Raw genomic sequence first — 17,490 nt, 5'->3', positions numbered from 1 at the left:
AGATTATCTTTCTGAAAATATCTATATTCCAACATTCAAATTCTCAGAAGATTAAACTCATATGTGTTCACTAAATGGATGAAAGACTAAGTCAACCAATACTCTGCCTTTGTCAAACTACTTCAAAACTGATATTCAGAGCTAAATAAAATCTTCATTTCAAAGTCAAAGCTGAAAAGAAATTTTATCTTATGAAGGCAAACAAGACAAACTACTTTCTTACTGACTAAAAAAGTCACATCTGCTTCTTAGAATTTCATCTCAAATACTTCCTAATATTCCTATAAATTAGGAATAATTCCTAATAAAAATGAAAAGGTTAAGATAACATTTAAAAATAGGAATTTCAAAAAGATTCACAAGAATCTGAAAGGATCACTACCTTATAAAAGGCAACTCACCTCCATCATCCAAAGGTCGTTTTTGTACTCCATAACCATAAACTGAAGGGTCCACTAGAGGTGTGGAATTATTCAAGTGAGGAATTGCATCTCCAATTTTAGCAGCAATCTGTAGTGAGAAGAAAATTAACAATTAAGTCAGATAATCTAAAATCATGTCTACCTCTGAAGGAGATAAATGAAACCTTTCTTAAAAGGCTGCTAAAACACCATTTCTCTCTTTTACTTAAGGTTAAATGCCACAATGGCATAAACATTTTTAAAAAATCATTATTAGCTTTTCTTTTGCTATTATTGAACATGTAGCTCAAGGAAGGAGGGGGAGGGAATCTTCCTCAAAATGTGTATTATGCTATACTTTGGAATCCATAGCTTTTAAATTATTATTTTTAGAAGTGTGATATCTTAAAGCATGTAACATAAAACATTAAGGAGTATGGATTCTTAATACAAAATTATTCACCAGAGTTTCTTTCAAAAATTGCAAGACTCCCCAGACATATCTAAAATGACTTGATTCACACACAAAAAAATCACTTTCTAGGAAACATCTGTTGAAGCTAACTTTTACTTACACCATTCCAAAGAGCCCAAAATTAATAGGCTCAGCTGAGAGGCTTCCTCACAGGGTTCATATGTTCTCTGTCCTAGATATGACGTGACAGTTCTTTATCTCCCTGTGTGAAAAACTCTCAGCATTGTGATAGACAAGAGAAGTTCCCACATAGTTAACTTTCCCTTTTTTGAACTCTTACAAAATTCTTTTGGTATCATAACTTTTTTTTGTATTACAGATGTTTGATTTCCTCTATCAAAGATTATAAACTCTTAGAAGTGCTTCCATTTATCTTTTGTCTTTTTGTACAATGGTTTACTGAAATGAATTAAGAAAAACCTTATATAGAAACTTCAAGTCAATTCAACCTTTTATTTTTCTTATGTATCCCCAGCAACACAGCACACTACTTAATATGGTAGATGACCCATATGTCAGGTAGTGTGTACTTTGTACCAAAGATAGAGTTACCTTCTCTTTTTCCTTCCCCAAAAGTCCTTGCCTGTTAAGGAGCCAATCACATCTGTTGAAAAATATTGGTTGATATTATACTGGGGGGAAGGCAGGTATGGAGAGGGAAGTGAGGAACAGCTAGACGGTCAAGTAGACAGAGCTCTAGCTCTGGAGTCAAGAGGATCTGAGTTCAAATTTGATCTCAGACACTTAACACTTCCCCAATTGCCTCCCCCACAAGGAAAAAAATTAAAGAAAATTGCTAATAAAATATTTCCCTTGATATTCTAGTAGGGATGTGTAAAAAGTATTAAGCCACTATGTTGCAGTAATAGGTTCATAGGTATAAAAGTGAGAGAGCTTTGAAGGCCTAGAGAGGTTAAAGTGATTTGCGCAAGTTAATATAGTATTTTAGGAAAGGATCAATTTTAGGAATGTAGTAGTAAAGATTATTACATTGTATGGGAGGCTAGACTATAGCACTATATGAGAGTATATGTCTGACTGAAAATAGCATCTTAAAAAAAAAAGGTTGGGGGTTTACAAAATTATAATGGAGTATGATATTTAATTTTAGAAATATAAGGCTTCTCATTGTCCTAGCTATTTAGTTCTTAGCAACAGGTATCAATGTTATACTTGTTTATAAATGTCATCCCTACTGATAGCCTTTTTTTCATCTTTATATTAAAGTGCCTATATTATTTTATTAAAATTGCACAAACATACTTTTTTTAAACCTAGGAAATATATTTAAGCAGAGGAAAATATACTTAAAACTAGTGATGTCAATTAATCTGACTTAGGTAAGCATAGTAAACAGATTAAGCAACCAGCTGAGGCTCCTATTCAACACATTAAACTGTCTTTGGTGGCAGTTTTATGGTCAGATCAGATTGGTACATGTCACCAAAGAGGCCCACATTAAAGCAAATTAGGTGTTGAGAACAAAGAAATATGAATAATAGGTTTCCTCTAAAAACTGCTTTGCTCAAAATATTAATGCATTATTGGTTAATTGGCCCAATGATTCTGGGAAGCAACTTGAAATTTTAAAGTGACTAAAATGTCTATACCTTTTATCTCAAGAGATTCCTTTGCTAGGTATACACCCTGATGAAGTCAATGTCACAATGGTCTTACATACACTAAACTATTCATAGCACAGTTTTTTGTGCATAATAGCAAAGAAATAAAGAAAAAGTAAATGCCCGTTGACTGGGGAAAAAGCAAGCTGTGTTACACCAGTTAATCAAGAAGCATGTATTAAGCATTTACTATGGTCAGGCACTGTGCTAAATGCAGGGATATAAAGAAACAGTTTCTGCTCTCAAGGGGCTTACATTCTAATAGAAGAAATAATATGTATATAAAAAAGGAACATGTACAGTACATACAAAGCAGATGAAGGTAATCTGGGGAGGGATGCTCTACAGCTGGGAAAAAATGGGGAAACTTGCAGAAGGAAGAATTTTAGTTGAGTTTTGAAAGAAGCGATAGATTCTAAGAGGTATAAATAAGGAGAAAGCACATTAGAGGCATAGGGACAACCAATACAAAGACGTGGTAGAGATGGAATGTCATATGCAAATGACAACTACAGTAGTATGGCAGGACAGTATGAAGATTTGAAAGTAAGAAAGAGGCCATGTTGTGAGGAACTTTAAATGCCACATGAAGTACTTTACATTTGACTCTGGAACCATTGGAATTTACTGAGTAGGGAAATGATACAGACTTGTGCTTTACAAATATTGCTTTGGCAGCTCTGTGAATGGATTAGTGAGGAAAGATTTATGGCAGAAAGAATGACTGGAGGGTTGTGGGATATCACTGTGTTATAAGAAGGGAGGAATATGAATACAAAACCATGAGATGACTTATGTGAAATGATAAAAAAAAAATGTGAAGCAGAATCTGAAAAAATAATATACACAAAATATACACATATAAGAACAAAACAACTGAAAACAAATATTGTGAAATTATAAAGTCTAAGGCTAGGCCCAAAGAAGAGATGAGAAAACACCATTACTCCCTGTGTAAAGGTAAGGAACCATAAGCATAGAACACTACAGATATCAGACATCAATTTATTAGTCGGTTTTGCTAAATGTTTCTCCCTCTTTAATTCCTATAAGGGACAGGTCATACACAGTATAATAAAGGATACTTCAGACACACTGCGAAATAGAAATGATGTAAACAAGATAAATCAATAAAAATCTCCTTAAAGTTAATTTGAAACTTATAGAAAAATGGTACAAATATGAATCGCAGGGGGGAAAAATACACCTTGAATCCAAATGTCAGCAATAATTATACTTGCTCTAAAAACATATATATAACTAATAAAAATAACATATATAATATATATTTCTAGTTTTATAGTATTCTATCTTCTTTTAAATTAAAAAATAATCACATGGATATCTGACCACTTATAATATAAAAGATGATTATTTCAATGCTACCTTTTAGACTTAAGGCAGGAAAATATGAATTTAAGAGCTATGGCCACTTCAATATTTTGTTTCTGATTAGAATGCCTTTCATTAAGAACCCCATATTACAGATAGCAATCAGAAAGTAAAAAGGTTAGTGACAAAGATGGTAGGCCTTTGTCATTAAAAACATGGCAGATAGCAGTCTATAAAGAGTTCAATGTTCCAAAACCAAGAAAGGATAAGAGCTTTGAGAGTAGATATCAATGAAGTTCTAAAAAATTACAAATTCACAACCAGGAATCAAAATATCTAATCCCAGCCATAAATACAAAACCACTCCTTCTTTAACATATTTGTTTCCTAAAGAACACTAAACTTTACTAAAAAATAAATAAATAAACAAATAAATAAATAGAAAGATAAAAAAAATTATAAGTCTTTTGATGCAAGAACACAAGTTTTTCTGATTTGCTCATGTTTCAGTATATATTATTATATAGTTAAGTTATTAATTTACTTAATTAAATAGATTAAAATGCATAGCATTTTGCTGCTTAAAAACCTTTTTTGAACACAATTCAACTCATCAGAAGAAGTTTTTTGGTTTCAATTGCACTAGGTCTAAACAATTCCCACCAGCAGGAAAACCACATTGGTTAATTCTCAGAAGTGATCTTTTATCTTATATGCAGTAGCTGGCAATAAATATAAATCACTGCACTTACAGGAACTAAGGAAAAGTTCATGTTTATTAAAGTATAGGTCAGAAGCTAAGTTGAGACACACTGAAGGCAGAATATATTATTAAATCCAAGTAGCACTCAGCTCTTGTCTGAATGACCTTGACTACATACTGCTGGGGTTTTGTGCTTTATGAATGTCACCTTTTTTCTTTTGAGGTCAAGAACAAGTATAAGTATGTGCCATCTTTGTATCACCAGAAACACTAATAGTAAAGTTATCTTACCTTACTAAAGTTTAAAATAGCTAAAATCCACCTATAAGAGACTTTTTCTGATCCCTTAGGGTCTCTTCCTTTCATGACTACTTCCAATTTTCTGTCTAACAGTTGTTTGCAAGTTATCTTCTCCCATTAGAGTGAATTCTTTGAGTAGGAGCCTCCCCCCCCCTTTTTTTTTTTTGCCATTCTTTGTATCTTGAGTGTTTCGCACAAGTGCCTCAAACATAGTAAAAGCTTAATAAATGCTTGACTTGATGTATGACTTGTATCATTTCAAGGATTTTTGAAAGCATATAAAAATTAAGTCTATTAATACAGACATTCAATTTGTATTAAAAACAGAAGAATTTCCAAAACACCTTTATTATTATTATTATTGTAGAGCCAGCAGAGATTAGTTGAACACTAGATGTAACATAAAGAGCACTGGATAGGAAGCAGGTGACTTAAATTCTATTCAGGTTCTGTCACTTGGTACCTACATAACCTTGGGGAGATTATTCAACCCGTTTTTAACATTTTCTCAACTTGAAAAGAAATGGACTAGTTGGCTATGTTATCATTGTGTCACACAAACATATCATAGTTGATAAAAAGAAAAAAATGCAACATTTTCATGATAGTATCTTATACATGATGGACATATGCAAAGATAATCAAGAGCCTCTTCCACCTCTTTGGCCCTAGAAGCTGCCAAAGAATCAATCTTGGACCCAGTTCCATGTTATTGAATATTGCAGCTCCCTCTCCTATGGCCCTGTGAAAATGTGCTGACAGTTAGTTAAACAATGAGTTTGTATCACCACCCAAAGACAGCATTCAATTTTTGCTCTGCTGTAAGTCCACTATGACTTCAATACCCACTCTTCTCCCAAGTAATAGTCTTAAAATTTCCACACATGGTCATAGCCAACTAACTGAGCCTCCTCATACCTAGAACGAGTCACTTTTATTGACTCCAGCCCATTCCTCTTCTACCATTAGTTTGTGTCAATCTTGGCAATCAAGGCAACAATATCATTCAAGGCAATTTCCACTCATTTAATCTTTTGGTTTTCTTTCAGTTGTTAATTAGCCCATCTATGACATAACAAAGCGATTTTTCCTTGATTTTTCCTTAAGTATAATTCTATCACTCCTCTACTCAAAAAACTACTGCTCCTAGGCCTAAATACAAATTCTTTAGTTTTTCAAGTCCTTTCCAATTTAGCTCCAACCTGTCTTTTCAGCCTCATTATATACTACTTCCCTGTTCTTCACCCATGGCAGGCACTTCATCTTCCTATCTCTGTGACTTTGTACTGTCTGTCCTGTAGACCTCTAATGTACTCATCTCCCTATCTCTGCCTCAAAAGAATCCCGCACTTCAAGATACAATTCAAGTACCATATTCTACTCTTTTTTGATCCCAACCACTAAAATCTTCCTTCCCTAACTACCCTGGATTGAGTTTGTATTTTTATGTTTTCATCCATATGCAGTTATTTGTACATATACATGCTATCATACGTAATAATGTTAACTTCTAAGAGAGTGGCAATTAACTCATTTTTAGTTTTTTAATCTCTTAGTGTTAAGTAGAGTATCTGTAAGGCAAACAGAATGACTAAATGCTACAAAGACAACCATCTTAAAGTTAAACAAGCCTAACTACAGAGAAAACCTTAGTTTTAAATCTGGAATACTACGGCCAGGAGTGCTTTACCCAAAGTCTTAAAAGACTTTAATAGGTTTTTGTTTTCTAAATCTTCAATGCATAGTGCTCTTCGTGGTTCTTTTATTTCCCTCAAAAATTTTAAGGTGATCACTATAGTGAATTGGCTTTTAAACTTAGCTATATTTCTCAATCTGAGTAAGTACTAAAACATCATTTTATCTATTTTTATAAAAAGCTCTAAGGAACAAGTATTCATGCCTGTCTTTCAAATGGTTTCTTATTATCTACCATCAAGACAAAATACTTGATCATGTTTCTAAAAGTAATAGATCTTTTCTTTTTCTAATTACACTCATAATGAAACTTTGAGATGCAAAAGATTTCTAAGTGGGATGACTGAAAGGCAGAGCAAAAGAATGAAAATGCTACACAGAAGGATTAGAGGGTGTTTGGGTAGAAAACCAATTTATCGTGTATATTAAGAGAAAAGAATCAAAATGAGATAACTGCATGATTTCAGATCCAATTTAGCAAATATCATAGAGAATGTCTGGGCTGAAAAGGTCCAAGAGATGATCAAGTAGAACCCCTTGGTTTAGAAAATAGGAAAACTTAAGGCTCAGAAAGTGATTTGTAGCTATAGTGGCAGAGCTATGATTAGAGTTCCTGATCTGCATACACTTCCTGTGCTATTACACCAAACTCTTGATAACCAGCAGATATTTGCTCTTTGAAAAACATGAGGAATGATATTGAGTCTAAAAGACACAACAAACTGAAGGTTCAGCAGGAATTAAAAACATGGTAAATTCATATGAGCTGTCTATAGAAAGTAGGAAGAGTGTATTTTTTAGCTATGGGAAACTCCTGAATTTAAATGAATATTCATAGAGTTAACATTTATTCCTCAACATGAAACTGGGTGTGTTGGTGCCTTTGCCAATGTAAAAATGATCTAAGCTATCTCACTGTGTACTATACAAGGTTCTACCATAGCAAACAAGCCTAGAATAAAATCTTAGATGAATCCCATGGATTTTCTAGTGCACTTACTTTTCTTTAAACTGTTATGTGAAAAACTACAGTACATGTGCATACCCTTTGACTCAGCAGTGTTACTACTACTGGGCTTACATCCCAAAGACATCTTAAAGAAGGGAAAGGGACCTGTATGTGCAAGAATGTTTGTGGCAGCCCTCTTTGTGATGGCCAGAAACTGGAAACTACGTGGATGCCCATCAATTGGAGAAAAGCTGAATAAATTGTGGTATATGAATATTATAGAATATTATTGTTCTGTAAGAAATGACCAACAGAATGATTTCAGAAAGGCCTGGAGAGATTTATATAAACTGATGCTGAGTGAAATGAGCAGGACCAGGAGATCATTATATACTTCAACAACAAAACTATATGATGATCAATTCTGATGGACGTGGCCCTCTTCAGCAATGAGATGAACCAAATCAGTTCCAATAGAGCAGTAATGAACTGAACCAGCTACACCCAGGGAAAGAACTCTGGGAGATGACTATGAACCGCTACATAGAATTTCCAATCCCTCTATTTTTGTCTGCCTGAATTTTGGATTTCCTTCACAGGCTAATTGTACACTATTTCAAAGTCCAATTCTTTTTGTACAGCAAAATAACTGTATGGACATGTATACATATACTGTATTTAATTTATACTTTAACATATTTAACATGTATTGGTCAACCTGCCAAGGGGGGGGGGGCGGGGAAGGGGAAGGAAGGGAAAAATTAGAACAAAAGGCTTGGCAATTGTCAATGTTGTAAAATTACCCATGCATATATCTGATAAATAAAAACTATTTAAAAAAAAAAGAAAGAAAAGAAAAGAAAAAAGAAAGTATAGGAGCTAATTTGGTCATGAAGTAGCTCTTAAAATAGGACTTAATGGGGCAGCTAGGTGGCACAGTGGATAGACCACTAGCCCTGAATTCAGGAGGACCCGAGTTCAAATCTGGTCTCAGACACTTAACACTTCCTAGCTATGTGATCCTGGACAAGTCACTTAACCCCAGCCTCCAAAAAAAAAAAAAAAAAAAAAAAAAAAAAGAGGACTTAAATTTAAGAGTTTAAGGACTAAAGACTTAAGTTTACTGGAATGTCATCAATTTTAACATTATAGAGATGTCAAACCTAAGGGCCAATGAAGCTTTTTGTAAGATATCCATGTTGCTCTTTTAAAGAAAATTTGGTGACCGCAAAAAGAAGTTTAAGTACCATAGACTTAAATCTGTCCAAATAGCCACAACACACCCACTAATTATAGGCTGTAATAGATTCAAAATTTGTGTTAACATTTCTAAGAAAATTTAAAGGAAATATAATAGTTCTAAAGCCTTAGTCCAGATGTGTCAAACTAGAGGCCTGCAGGATTAAGGCCAACCCCAGGCTAAATTGAAATGGGAAAAGTTTGACAAAATAAATACACAACACAATATTAATTTGTGATTTTTTTAAGTCAACATGGACCAGACATATTTCTATTTGAATTAGACTCCAGCTCCCCTCCAAATCAACTTTTTAAACTAATACTGGGAAAAAAGATGTCAATTAGAAATAGCAGTATAGCTTAATGGGAAAAAACACTGTAAGAGTCAATTGGATTTTAGTTCAAACTTGGATATTATCTAGATGAACAACCTTAAACATAATCACAAAGTCTATGAGCTTGTTTTCTCTAAGAAAAACAAATGTGTTTCAACTACATTTCCTCTATAGTTTCCATGAATTTTAAAGTTCCATTCCACAGGAACTTCACTCTAAAACTGAATTACCTATCTAATAAGTTTGTCAAAGAAGTTATTTTTTAAAAAAAAACTTTCTGCCTCTTGCTCATTGGATAACAATCCAATGAAAGATTGACTACAGTAAATCTGGTCTATAAATACTAACCTAGTAGCACACATAAGATTTATGCTTTAGATCACCTCTATTAAAATTCTAAGATTCTGTACAAATAAATCTTTAGAACCATTCAATTTTCCAAATAAAATTCCTACAGTATGAATGATTACTAGTACATAGAAAAGTATCATACTCTATTAAGTCTACCACAACTTTAAATTAGTAACTGTTATTGTTTGTACGTAAAGACCTATTGATAGTGCCATGCTTTGAGACTTTTATTCACTTAAAAAAAAAAAAAAAAACTAACAAATTTGTAACAATACATACAAGGTCTTATGTCATATAAAAATGTACGCCTTTGCCTTATCACTAACAATAGATATTTCTGTAAGGTATCAATTTCCAGGGTAAGAAGCACAATTTGTGGTCATGGAGCTCAAAGATGCCAACTGAGCTATCCTGGGATGAACCCATTACAATGACTTCATTAGTATCTACTCTAATTAATTTAGTTAACCAGCAACATCTGATGGAAACAGATTATTTTGAGCATCTGGATAATTGTAACAATCACTGCCAAATATCACTGCCAAAATAAAGATCTTGATAAAAATGACTTAATTAGGTAATATACTAATTGCCTCAAATGTCCCTCATTTAAATTAATAGATTTAACTAAATGTGGACAATTTTGGGGAACAGACATTTTAAACATGGTATCAAAGTATATCTAAAGATTTAAAAATGAGCTAACAGGATACCTATTCATTTGTTTTAGAAGAAAGAGTACAAATGATTTCTAAGAAACCTTAAATGTGCCACATAAGTGAGTTATTGGGCTTGATATACTGAAACTTCCTACAGACCACAACTTAAAATCCCAGCAGAACATGAATCTAATTCTCCCCCACCCCCATATTCCAGCAGATAAAACATAAAAGGGAATTTACTTAGATGGACTTAGTCTTAAGAATTTAGTTTCTATCAGTGGACTATATAGATACTTAAGAAAAAAAATTATGGCAAATTTGAAGGAAACTTGTGGTGTTTTCCCCCTATGCTCTAAAATGGGGGTGGCATGTGGTGAAATCACATCTTCCTTAGATGGACCTGTCTGTGCTTCAGTCAGGAATACTACAGACCAGATGCACATAAAGACATAAAATTCTTTAAGGTAAAATCTAGCATAAGCCACATATTATTGTTGATTTTCTAACATTCAATTCCTGACCAATGCAAATCTATTAAAATAAACTTAAAATGACCCACAAACCTGTGTTTTATTTTTTAAAGGTCAGCAAGTCCTTGGAGATAGTATCGACTTTCAGCTGCTAACATACAGAAGTAATACATTCACAGCAATTTTCTCCATTGGGCTTATTACTACTCCAGTCAATGGTGCATTTCAGAGCTGGGAACATTTCCAATGAAGTTTTCATTGCTAGTAGTAAACAACATTGCTTCAACAGTCCATAACTGGTCAGCATTTAAGAGGGTCTCCCTCTTGAGCAGGTTGTCCAAGAATAAAAGCTCAACCACTGGCTCAAGAGAGGCAGAAAGTCTTCTCAATAGTTCAAAATGCTTTTTAAGTTCAACTACAGGCCTTCTGTACCTGAGGTTCTGAGCACTTTAGGGCAATGGCTATAATCTTCCCGAACTCAGAAGGCCAACAAGGTGGCTGTCAAAACATCAGCACAGAGTGAAAGCCATTATATATTAGTAGCCAGTGAGAAACATGGTTCAGGACCCTGTACTGCAGATGAGAGCACTGCAACTTGATGGCAAAGCTGAGAGAGGCAGAAGGAAAAGGGAGCTGGATGGCATGTTCATCCATGACAGGCACTGATTTGCTCTGTAGACTAGGCAAAATGAATACTCACTACTTTACTGGTTGGAGACTAGGCAGTAAGCAACAGTGCACCAGATACATTTTTAGTTGGAACCACAGGGTTGGAAAGTTCTGGGATCCGACATAATGTCTACAGGAACATCAACATTAAAATGAAAAGTCAGTATCTGGGAAACAGGAAGATTTCCCTCCCCTGGAATACTGGAAAGAGATGTAAAGACCACATCTTCAAGCGCCAGAGTGGAGACATTCTTCTAACACAATGAGTCCTGTGGCTTTCTGTTGGGAACCAAGCAATAATCAGTTTTAGCCCAACTTTTAAAGTAACAGTTTGTGCACCTACAATTAAATATGAAGAGGTGATGAATGTGGGAAGAATACACAGGAAAGACACTCAGAAAAAGAAATTCCATCGTTAGGGCTAACTGTACATCAACTTCATACACTTACACAGCACATTCTGCTCTAAGAACCCTAGAAGAAGGCGAGCAGTGTCTGCGCTGTGCGCTCATCCATCGCTGGTCCCCTCTTTTCATAGCTAAGGTAACTGAGGCACCTGTAACTTAAAACTGTGCTCCTCCTCACCTCATAGGTGACAAGATGCACGTTGTTGTCAAAAACCGCCTGCTCAGGCGAGTCAGCGTCACTGACAGTTCTGATCTTGACAAAACTCTCCCCTGAGTAGGGGAGAGGAACCTCCCACCCGAGGGGCTGCCCCTCCCACTCCGAAAACCATCCTTCCCTCTCCTTCTGTCAGACGGGAAAAATCACTCCAGATGCAGGGCATGAAACCATAGGATTCAGAGATGGAAAAACCTGAGAAAAGAAGCTGGAAAATAAACGCACGGCTAGAAATAACCAAGGCTCTTTCCAAGCTCCAAACCCTATTGCTTCTCTTGGAAGTCTAAAACTCTAAAACTCTTTCTACTGTAGCACTGAGACTTCCAGATGATACTTGTTTCTGCTGTTTTCTTCCACCCCAGTCCCACAGTCCTTCCGCTCCTAAAGTCTTCGGGCTCCCAAATTCTCAAGCACAGCTCCCGCCTCCCGCAGGTCCACCCCTCAAGCTGCCGGCCCCGGGAGGGAGCCTGCTGGGCAGGAGACAGCCCCGAGGGGCTTTTTAGCTGCATCCAAGCGGGCCCGGGCTCGGGCCTCCTTCCACCCAAGGCCTCGGCGCCGTATTTTGCAGTTTCTGCGGGACACTGAGCAGCCAGGCCCCGTCAGGGCGCCGGCTCCCGCCCGCCCCCCGCGGCCTAGCCCCGTCCCCCGCCCCCGGCCCCGCCTTGGCCTCCTCCGCTCCCCGTCAGTCCGCGCCTAGCCGTACCTGCCGGACCCGGGTCAGAGCGTCCACGAAGCCATCAGACTTCATCCCCACCGGAGCCGCGCTCTGTCCCTGTACCAGCTCCGCCATTACAGCCGCCGCCGCCACCGCCGCCGCCACTCGGCTCCCCAATCCTGCTTCTCGCTCCGCTTGGGGACCCGTAGCCGGAAAGGGAAAATCGCCCCACTTCCGCCGGAAAGGAAGCAAGGCGGCCCTCGGCTGGACGGGAGCAGGACGGTGGGCGGGGTCATGGGCACGTGATCTCGGACGGACCGGAATGAGACTGGGGGTGGGAAGGTCTACAGGTGGTCAGGCCGGCTAGGGACCGTGGCCTATTGGGTTTGGAGAACTGTTCCAGGAAATGCTCTTTTTTGGGGGGAAAAGTGTGTCGTGACTCCTCCACCTTCTACTCTGTTGTTGTCGCGACATAGAGTTAGGGCATGGTGATGGCGTGATTATTCCTAAGGATTATTCCTGTCGATATGATACTGTGACATGACCTGGAGAAGCAGCCACGGTGGGTGTGACGTTGTCCCATATGGCTTGGCTCCCATGAGGGTCTATGTTTAACTGTTTACTTAGCAGGTGTTCAGAGACCACCTTTAGCTCCCCAGTTTAGAAATAAGGATATAATGCTTGCCATCTAGGGGAGGGGGGGAGGGGAAGGAGAGAATCGGAAACGCAAGGCTATGCAAGGGTCAAATTATCCGCGCACGTGTTTTGAAAATAAAAAGCTTTATTTAAAAAAAAAAAAAAAAAAAAAGACATGGATTGAGAGAAGTTATGATTGCCCTAAACCACACAAATAGAAAACATCAAAAGTGCAGCAAAAGCTCCATTTTTATGATTCCTGCACAAGCGCTCTTTGCATTCCACTGGCTGCTTCTGTTACAACTAAATAACGGGCAGGACTGGTGCGAAAAGATGAACTGATGGTTCAGGGACCGAATTCTCTACTGAAAACCAGTATTATCCCAGCCAGCTCGCCTTAGATTGTGGGAAGCAGCCTGTGAAAGGAAAAGAACATTGCATTAATTTCAGAACTTTCATGCCTGAAAAAGAATCCTCACCACAACACAGCTACCAAGTGATTTTTGAAGACCACTCAGATTTTGTGGAAAGATCGTTAGGAGACTCGGGCTCTAGTTCCAATTTACCCAGTAACTATAAATGGGAACAAAGACCCTTCTCCTGAAAGAACACTTTTTTATCTTTAAAAGGAGGGATGTGGACAAATGGCCTCTCATGTCCAACTAACAGTTCTAGGTTCTGGGGTTCTGTCCGGGTTCTCCTGAGCCGATACCACGAGTAGAGCTTCTAAAAGTCTGAATTCCTTCACCATAATTGGGTTGCACTGAGATGGGCTTGTTGTCTATCACTCCTTGCTGTTGCCTGGCAACATAGCACAGGAATGTCACTGGCATTGGAGCTATGACATCACAAAGAAACATTATACCATAGACAAGAAGAGGGCTGGTTTCCTTTTACACATTCTTCACAGGCAATGAGTTCTTAATGAACACTCCACACTGTAGTGAGATCATTGTTTCTATGTTGAATCAAAATGCTGTTAGACAAAGATTTTAGGTTGTGAGCCTTAGAGTAAATAGTCTTAGAGTAAAATATCCTAAGTTCACTTAGATAGTGCAAAGTAGATTCAACAGATAAGCAAAGGGACTTAGAGCTAAAAGAGAAGCATCTCTGACTCCAGAAGGCAGAACAAAGACCAAGGGATGGAAGTTTCAGAGAGGCTGCTTTAGTCCATCATCAATTTAGAAAGAATTTCTTAATGAGCAGAGTAGTCCCACAGCTGAGATAGATAACCTCAATGTTAGTGAATTTCTCAGGTATAGGAAGTCGGACATTTATTAAGCACTTACTGTGTAGTCAGGCACTATGCTAAAGCCTTGGGCTGCAAAGAGGCAATTAAAAAAAAACAAACTGCTCTCTAGAAGTTCACAGCTTAATGTGAGACCATAGGCAACTATATATGGGATAAATTGGAAATAATTAAGAGAGAGAAAGTACTAGAATTTAGGAAGAATGGGAAACTTGAAGGGACTTGAAGAAACAAGGGAAATGAGGAGGCAAAGATGAAGAGGGTGAGAACTCTGAACTTGGGGGACAGCCAATGAAAATGTTCAAGAATTGGGAAAATGAAGTGGAACATGGAGAGCGGTGTCACTAAATTACCGAGATGTGGAGGGATATAAATAATAAGAATACTAGAAAGGTAGGGGTAGGGACACATTACAAAAGGTTTTGAAAACCACACAAGATTTCATATTAGATTTTGGACATGATAAGAAATAAAGTAGAGTTTATTGAAGGGGCAGGGTGACCTGGTCAGACCTGTTCATTACAATATCACTTTGATAGCTTATTGGAGAATGAACTGCTGGAGTAAGGAGAGACTTGTGGCAGGTGGACCACCCAATGTGCTGATCACCTGCACCAGGGTAGTAGCAGTATCAGAAAGAGAGAAGGCAAAGATGTTATGCGGGTAAAAGGCAACAGATTGGATATGGGGAGTAAGGAGTCAAAGCTGAAACTATGTTGTGACTCTGGGAGGATGGTGGTATTTGCAACACTAATAGGAAAGGTAGGATTCAAGGGGACAGATAATGAATTTAGTTTTAGACATGTTAAGTTTAAGATGTCTATAGGACATGTAGGTCCAATAAACAGTTGCAGATTTGAGATGGAGGTCAGTAATGAGAATAGGACTGGATAAGTAGATTTGAGAATCATCAGCCCAGACATGATAATTGAATCCACGAGAGTTAAAGAAATGAGCAAGTGAAATCATTTACAGGGAGAAGAGAAGAAAAGAGGGTCTAAGGCAGAAGCCAGTATTACACCCATGGTCATTCTAGTAAAGAGGAAAACCAGGAGAAAGTAATGAATATCCCAAAAAACTAGAAAGAAGAGAATGATTGACAGCATCAAAGGCTGCAGAGAGGCCAAAAAGGAGGGAGATTTGAGAAAAGGTCATTAGATTTGGTAATATGTTGTTATTTTTATTCAATTACTTCAATCATGACCCCTTTTGGGATTTGGGATTTTACTAGAGTGGTTCGCCATTTCTTTCTCCAGTGGATCCAGATTTACCAGTTAAGAGATTATTATTAACTTTGGAGAGAGCTGTTTTGAGTGAATGATGAAGTTAGAAGCCAGATTGTAGAAAAGTGAAATCTTTCTTTGAACCCCAAAGAGACTATAGACCCAGATTAACAACCTTTGATCTAGTCCAACTCTTTTAAACTGAGGCCTAAAAGAGATAACCTAAAGTCCCAAAGCTACTTAATGCCAAAGCTGATAATTCAGTATCTAGCATATTACTGTAATCTTCTCTTTAGTGTTTCTTGATTGCCTAAGAGTGCATAAGGGCTTGAATATAAAAATTTTGAATTCCTATAGTGACCCAAATTACCAACCTTCATATGCTACTTTAATATTTCAGTTGATAATGGTATTTATTCATATGGTACTTTAAGATTTATAAAGCATTTGTCTAATAACTTCCCTTCCTCTAATTTTCTAACTCTTCTTTTGAATTCCTCCATACTGCCAACAAATACCTGTAGATGCCTCAGTTTCCCCAGCCTTAAGAAATTCCATTTTACCTTATCCCCTCAAATTATCACCCTTTATAATTCTCCTTTTCATAGGCAAATTCCTAGAAAAAGGTATTCATATTCTTTGCCTCTACCCACTCAATAGCCATTGGTGGCCAATCAATTAGAATGACAGTAATTTTGGTTTAAGGCATGGTCCCTAAGAAAGAAATCTAACCAGTAAATCCCAAAATATCTTGATCTATATCTGACCATTGGAGCCAGTGGCTCTGGAGAAGAAATTGAGGCAGGTGATCTTGCACAATCCTCCCTCACTCAAATCCAAATCATTTGCATGCCATGGTATCACCTCCCTGATGTCATGGTCATATATGAGAATGAAAGTCAAATAATTTCTTAATTGGTCTCCCAGTCTTTCCCCTCTATAAGCTATTATCTACACAGCTATCAAATTGATATTTGTAAAGCACAAGTCTGATCACATTACTCCTCTACTCAAAATACTTTAGTGGCTTCCCATTGCTTTTGGGTTAAAGTTCAAATTCTGGCTTTTAGATTAGCTTTTTAGGATAACTACACAGTACTTCCCCCTCATACTTTCTATATTATATTCAATACTTGCCCTTCTCCATACGTACAACTCCTTACATGATTCTCCATATTCAAATTATGATTCCTGTGCCTTTCTTTAGGATGTCCCCCTCCCCCATTCCTGATATGCTCTCCCTCCTCACTTCTTGGAACCCTTAGATCCCTTCAAATATCTGCTCAAATGCCATTTTTTTTTTACTCTCTCCACGCAAACTTTATTTTATTAAAAATTTTTATGCCTGATGTTTCTCTTCTTTTTTGTTGATAATAGCTTTTTATTTTCAAAATACATACAAAAATAGTTTTCAACATTCATCCTTGCAAAGTCTCATGTTCCAAATTTTTCTCCTTCCCTCCTCCCCAAGTAATCCAATATAGATCAAACATGTGCAAGTCTTCTAAACATATTTTCACATTTTCACATATCATTCTGCACAAGAAAAATCAGATCAAAAAATTAAAATGAGGGGAAAAAAGCAAGCAAACAAAAAAAAAGTGAAAAAACTATGTTGTGATCCACATTTAGTCCCCATAACCTCTTTCTGGATGCAGATGGCTCTCTCCATCACAAGTCAATTGTAATTGGCCTGAATCATTTCAATGTTGAAAAGAGCCATGTCCATTACAGTTGATCATCACATAAACTTGTTGCTGTGTACAATGTTCTCTTGGTTCTACTCACTTCACTTAGCATCAGTTCAGGTAAGTCTCTCTAGACCTTTCTGAAATCATCCTGCTGATCATTTCTTATAGAGCAATAATATTCCACAACATTCATGTACCTTAACTTATTCAGC

General features: G+C 37.1%; 1 protein-coding gene across 5 annotated transcripts in view; it reads right to left on the bottom strand.

The window, feature by feature from the left end:
• Window positions 1-12,718, bottom strand: part of FUBP3 (far upstream element binding protein 3) — a 76,593-nt gene extending 63,875 nt beyond the window's left edge. For 3 of the 5 annotated variants that reach the window (XM_074293879.1, XM_074293880.1, XM_074293881.1), the window contains exons 1-2: window positions 12,528-12,718; window positions 402-510 (exon numbers count right to left, since the gene is read on the bottom strand). In XM_074293879.1, the coding sequence (XP_074149980.1) occupies window positions 402-510; window positions 12,528-12,614 (196 nt within the window). In that variant the 5' untranslated portion in view covers window positions 12,615-12,718. Of the gene's footprint in view, window positions 1-401; window positions 511-10,627; window positions 10,761-12,527 lie in introns of those variants that run through there. The other 2 variants (XM_074293882.1, XM_074293883.1) reach the window with 1 other exon arrangement.
• Between the last annotated feature and the right edge of the window lie 4,772 nt (window positions 12,719-17,490).

Source organism: Sminthopsis crassicaudata, chromosome 2, assembly GCF_048593235.1.
Source record: "Sminthopsis crassicaudata isolate SCR6 chromosome 2, ASM4859323v1, whole genome shotgun sequence".
NCBI lineage: Eukaryota > Metazoa > Chordata > Mammalia > Dasyuromorphia > Dasyuridae > Sminthopsis > Sminthopsis crassicaudata.
The sequence above is the reverse complement of the archived record's forward strand: the minus strand, read 5'-3'. Positions and strand labels throughout refer to the sequence as shown.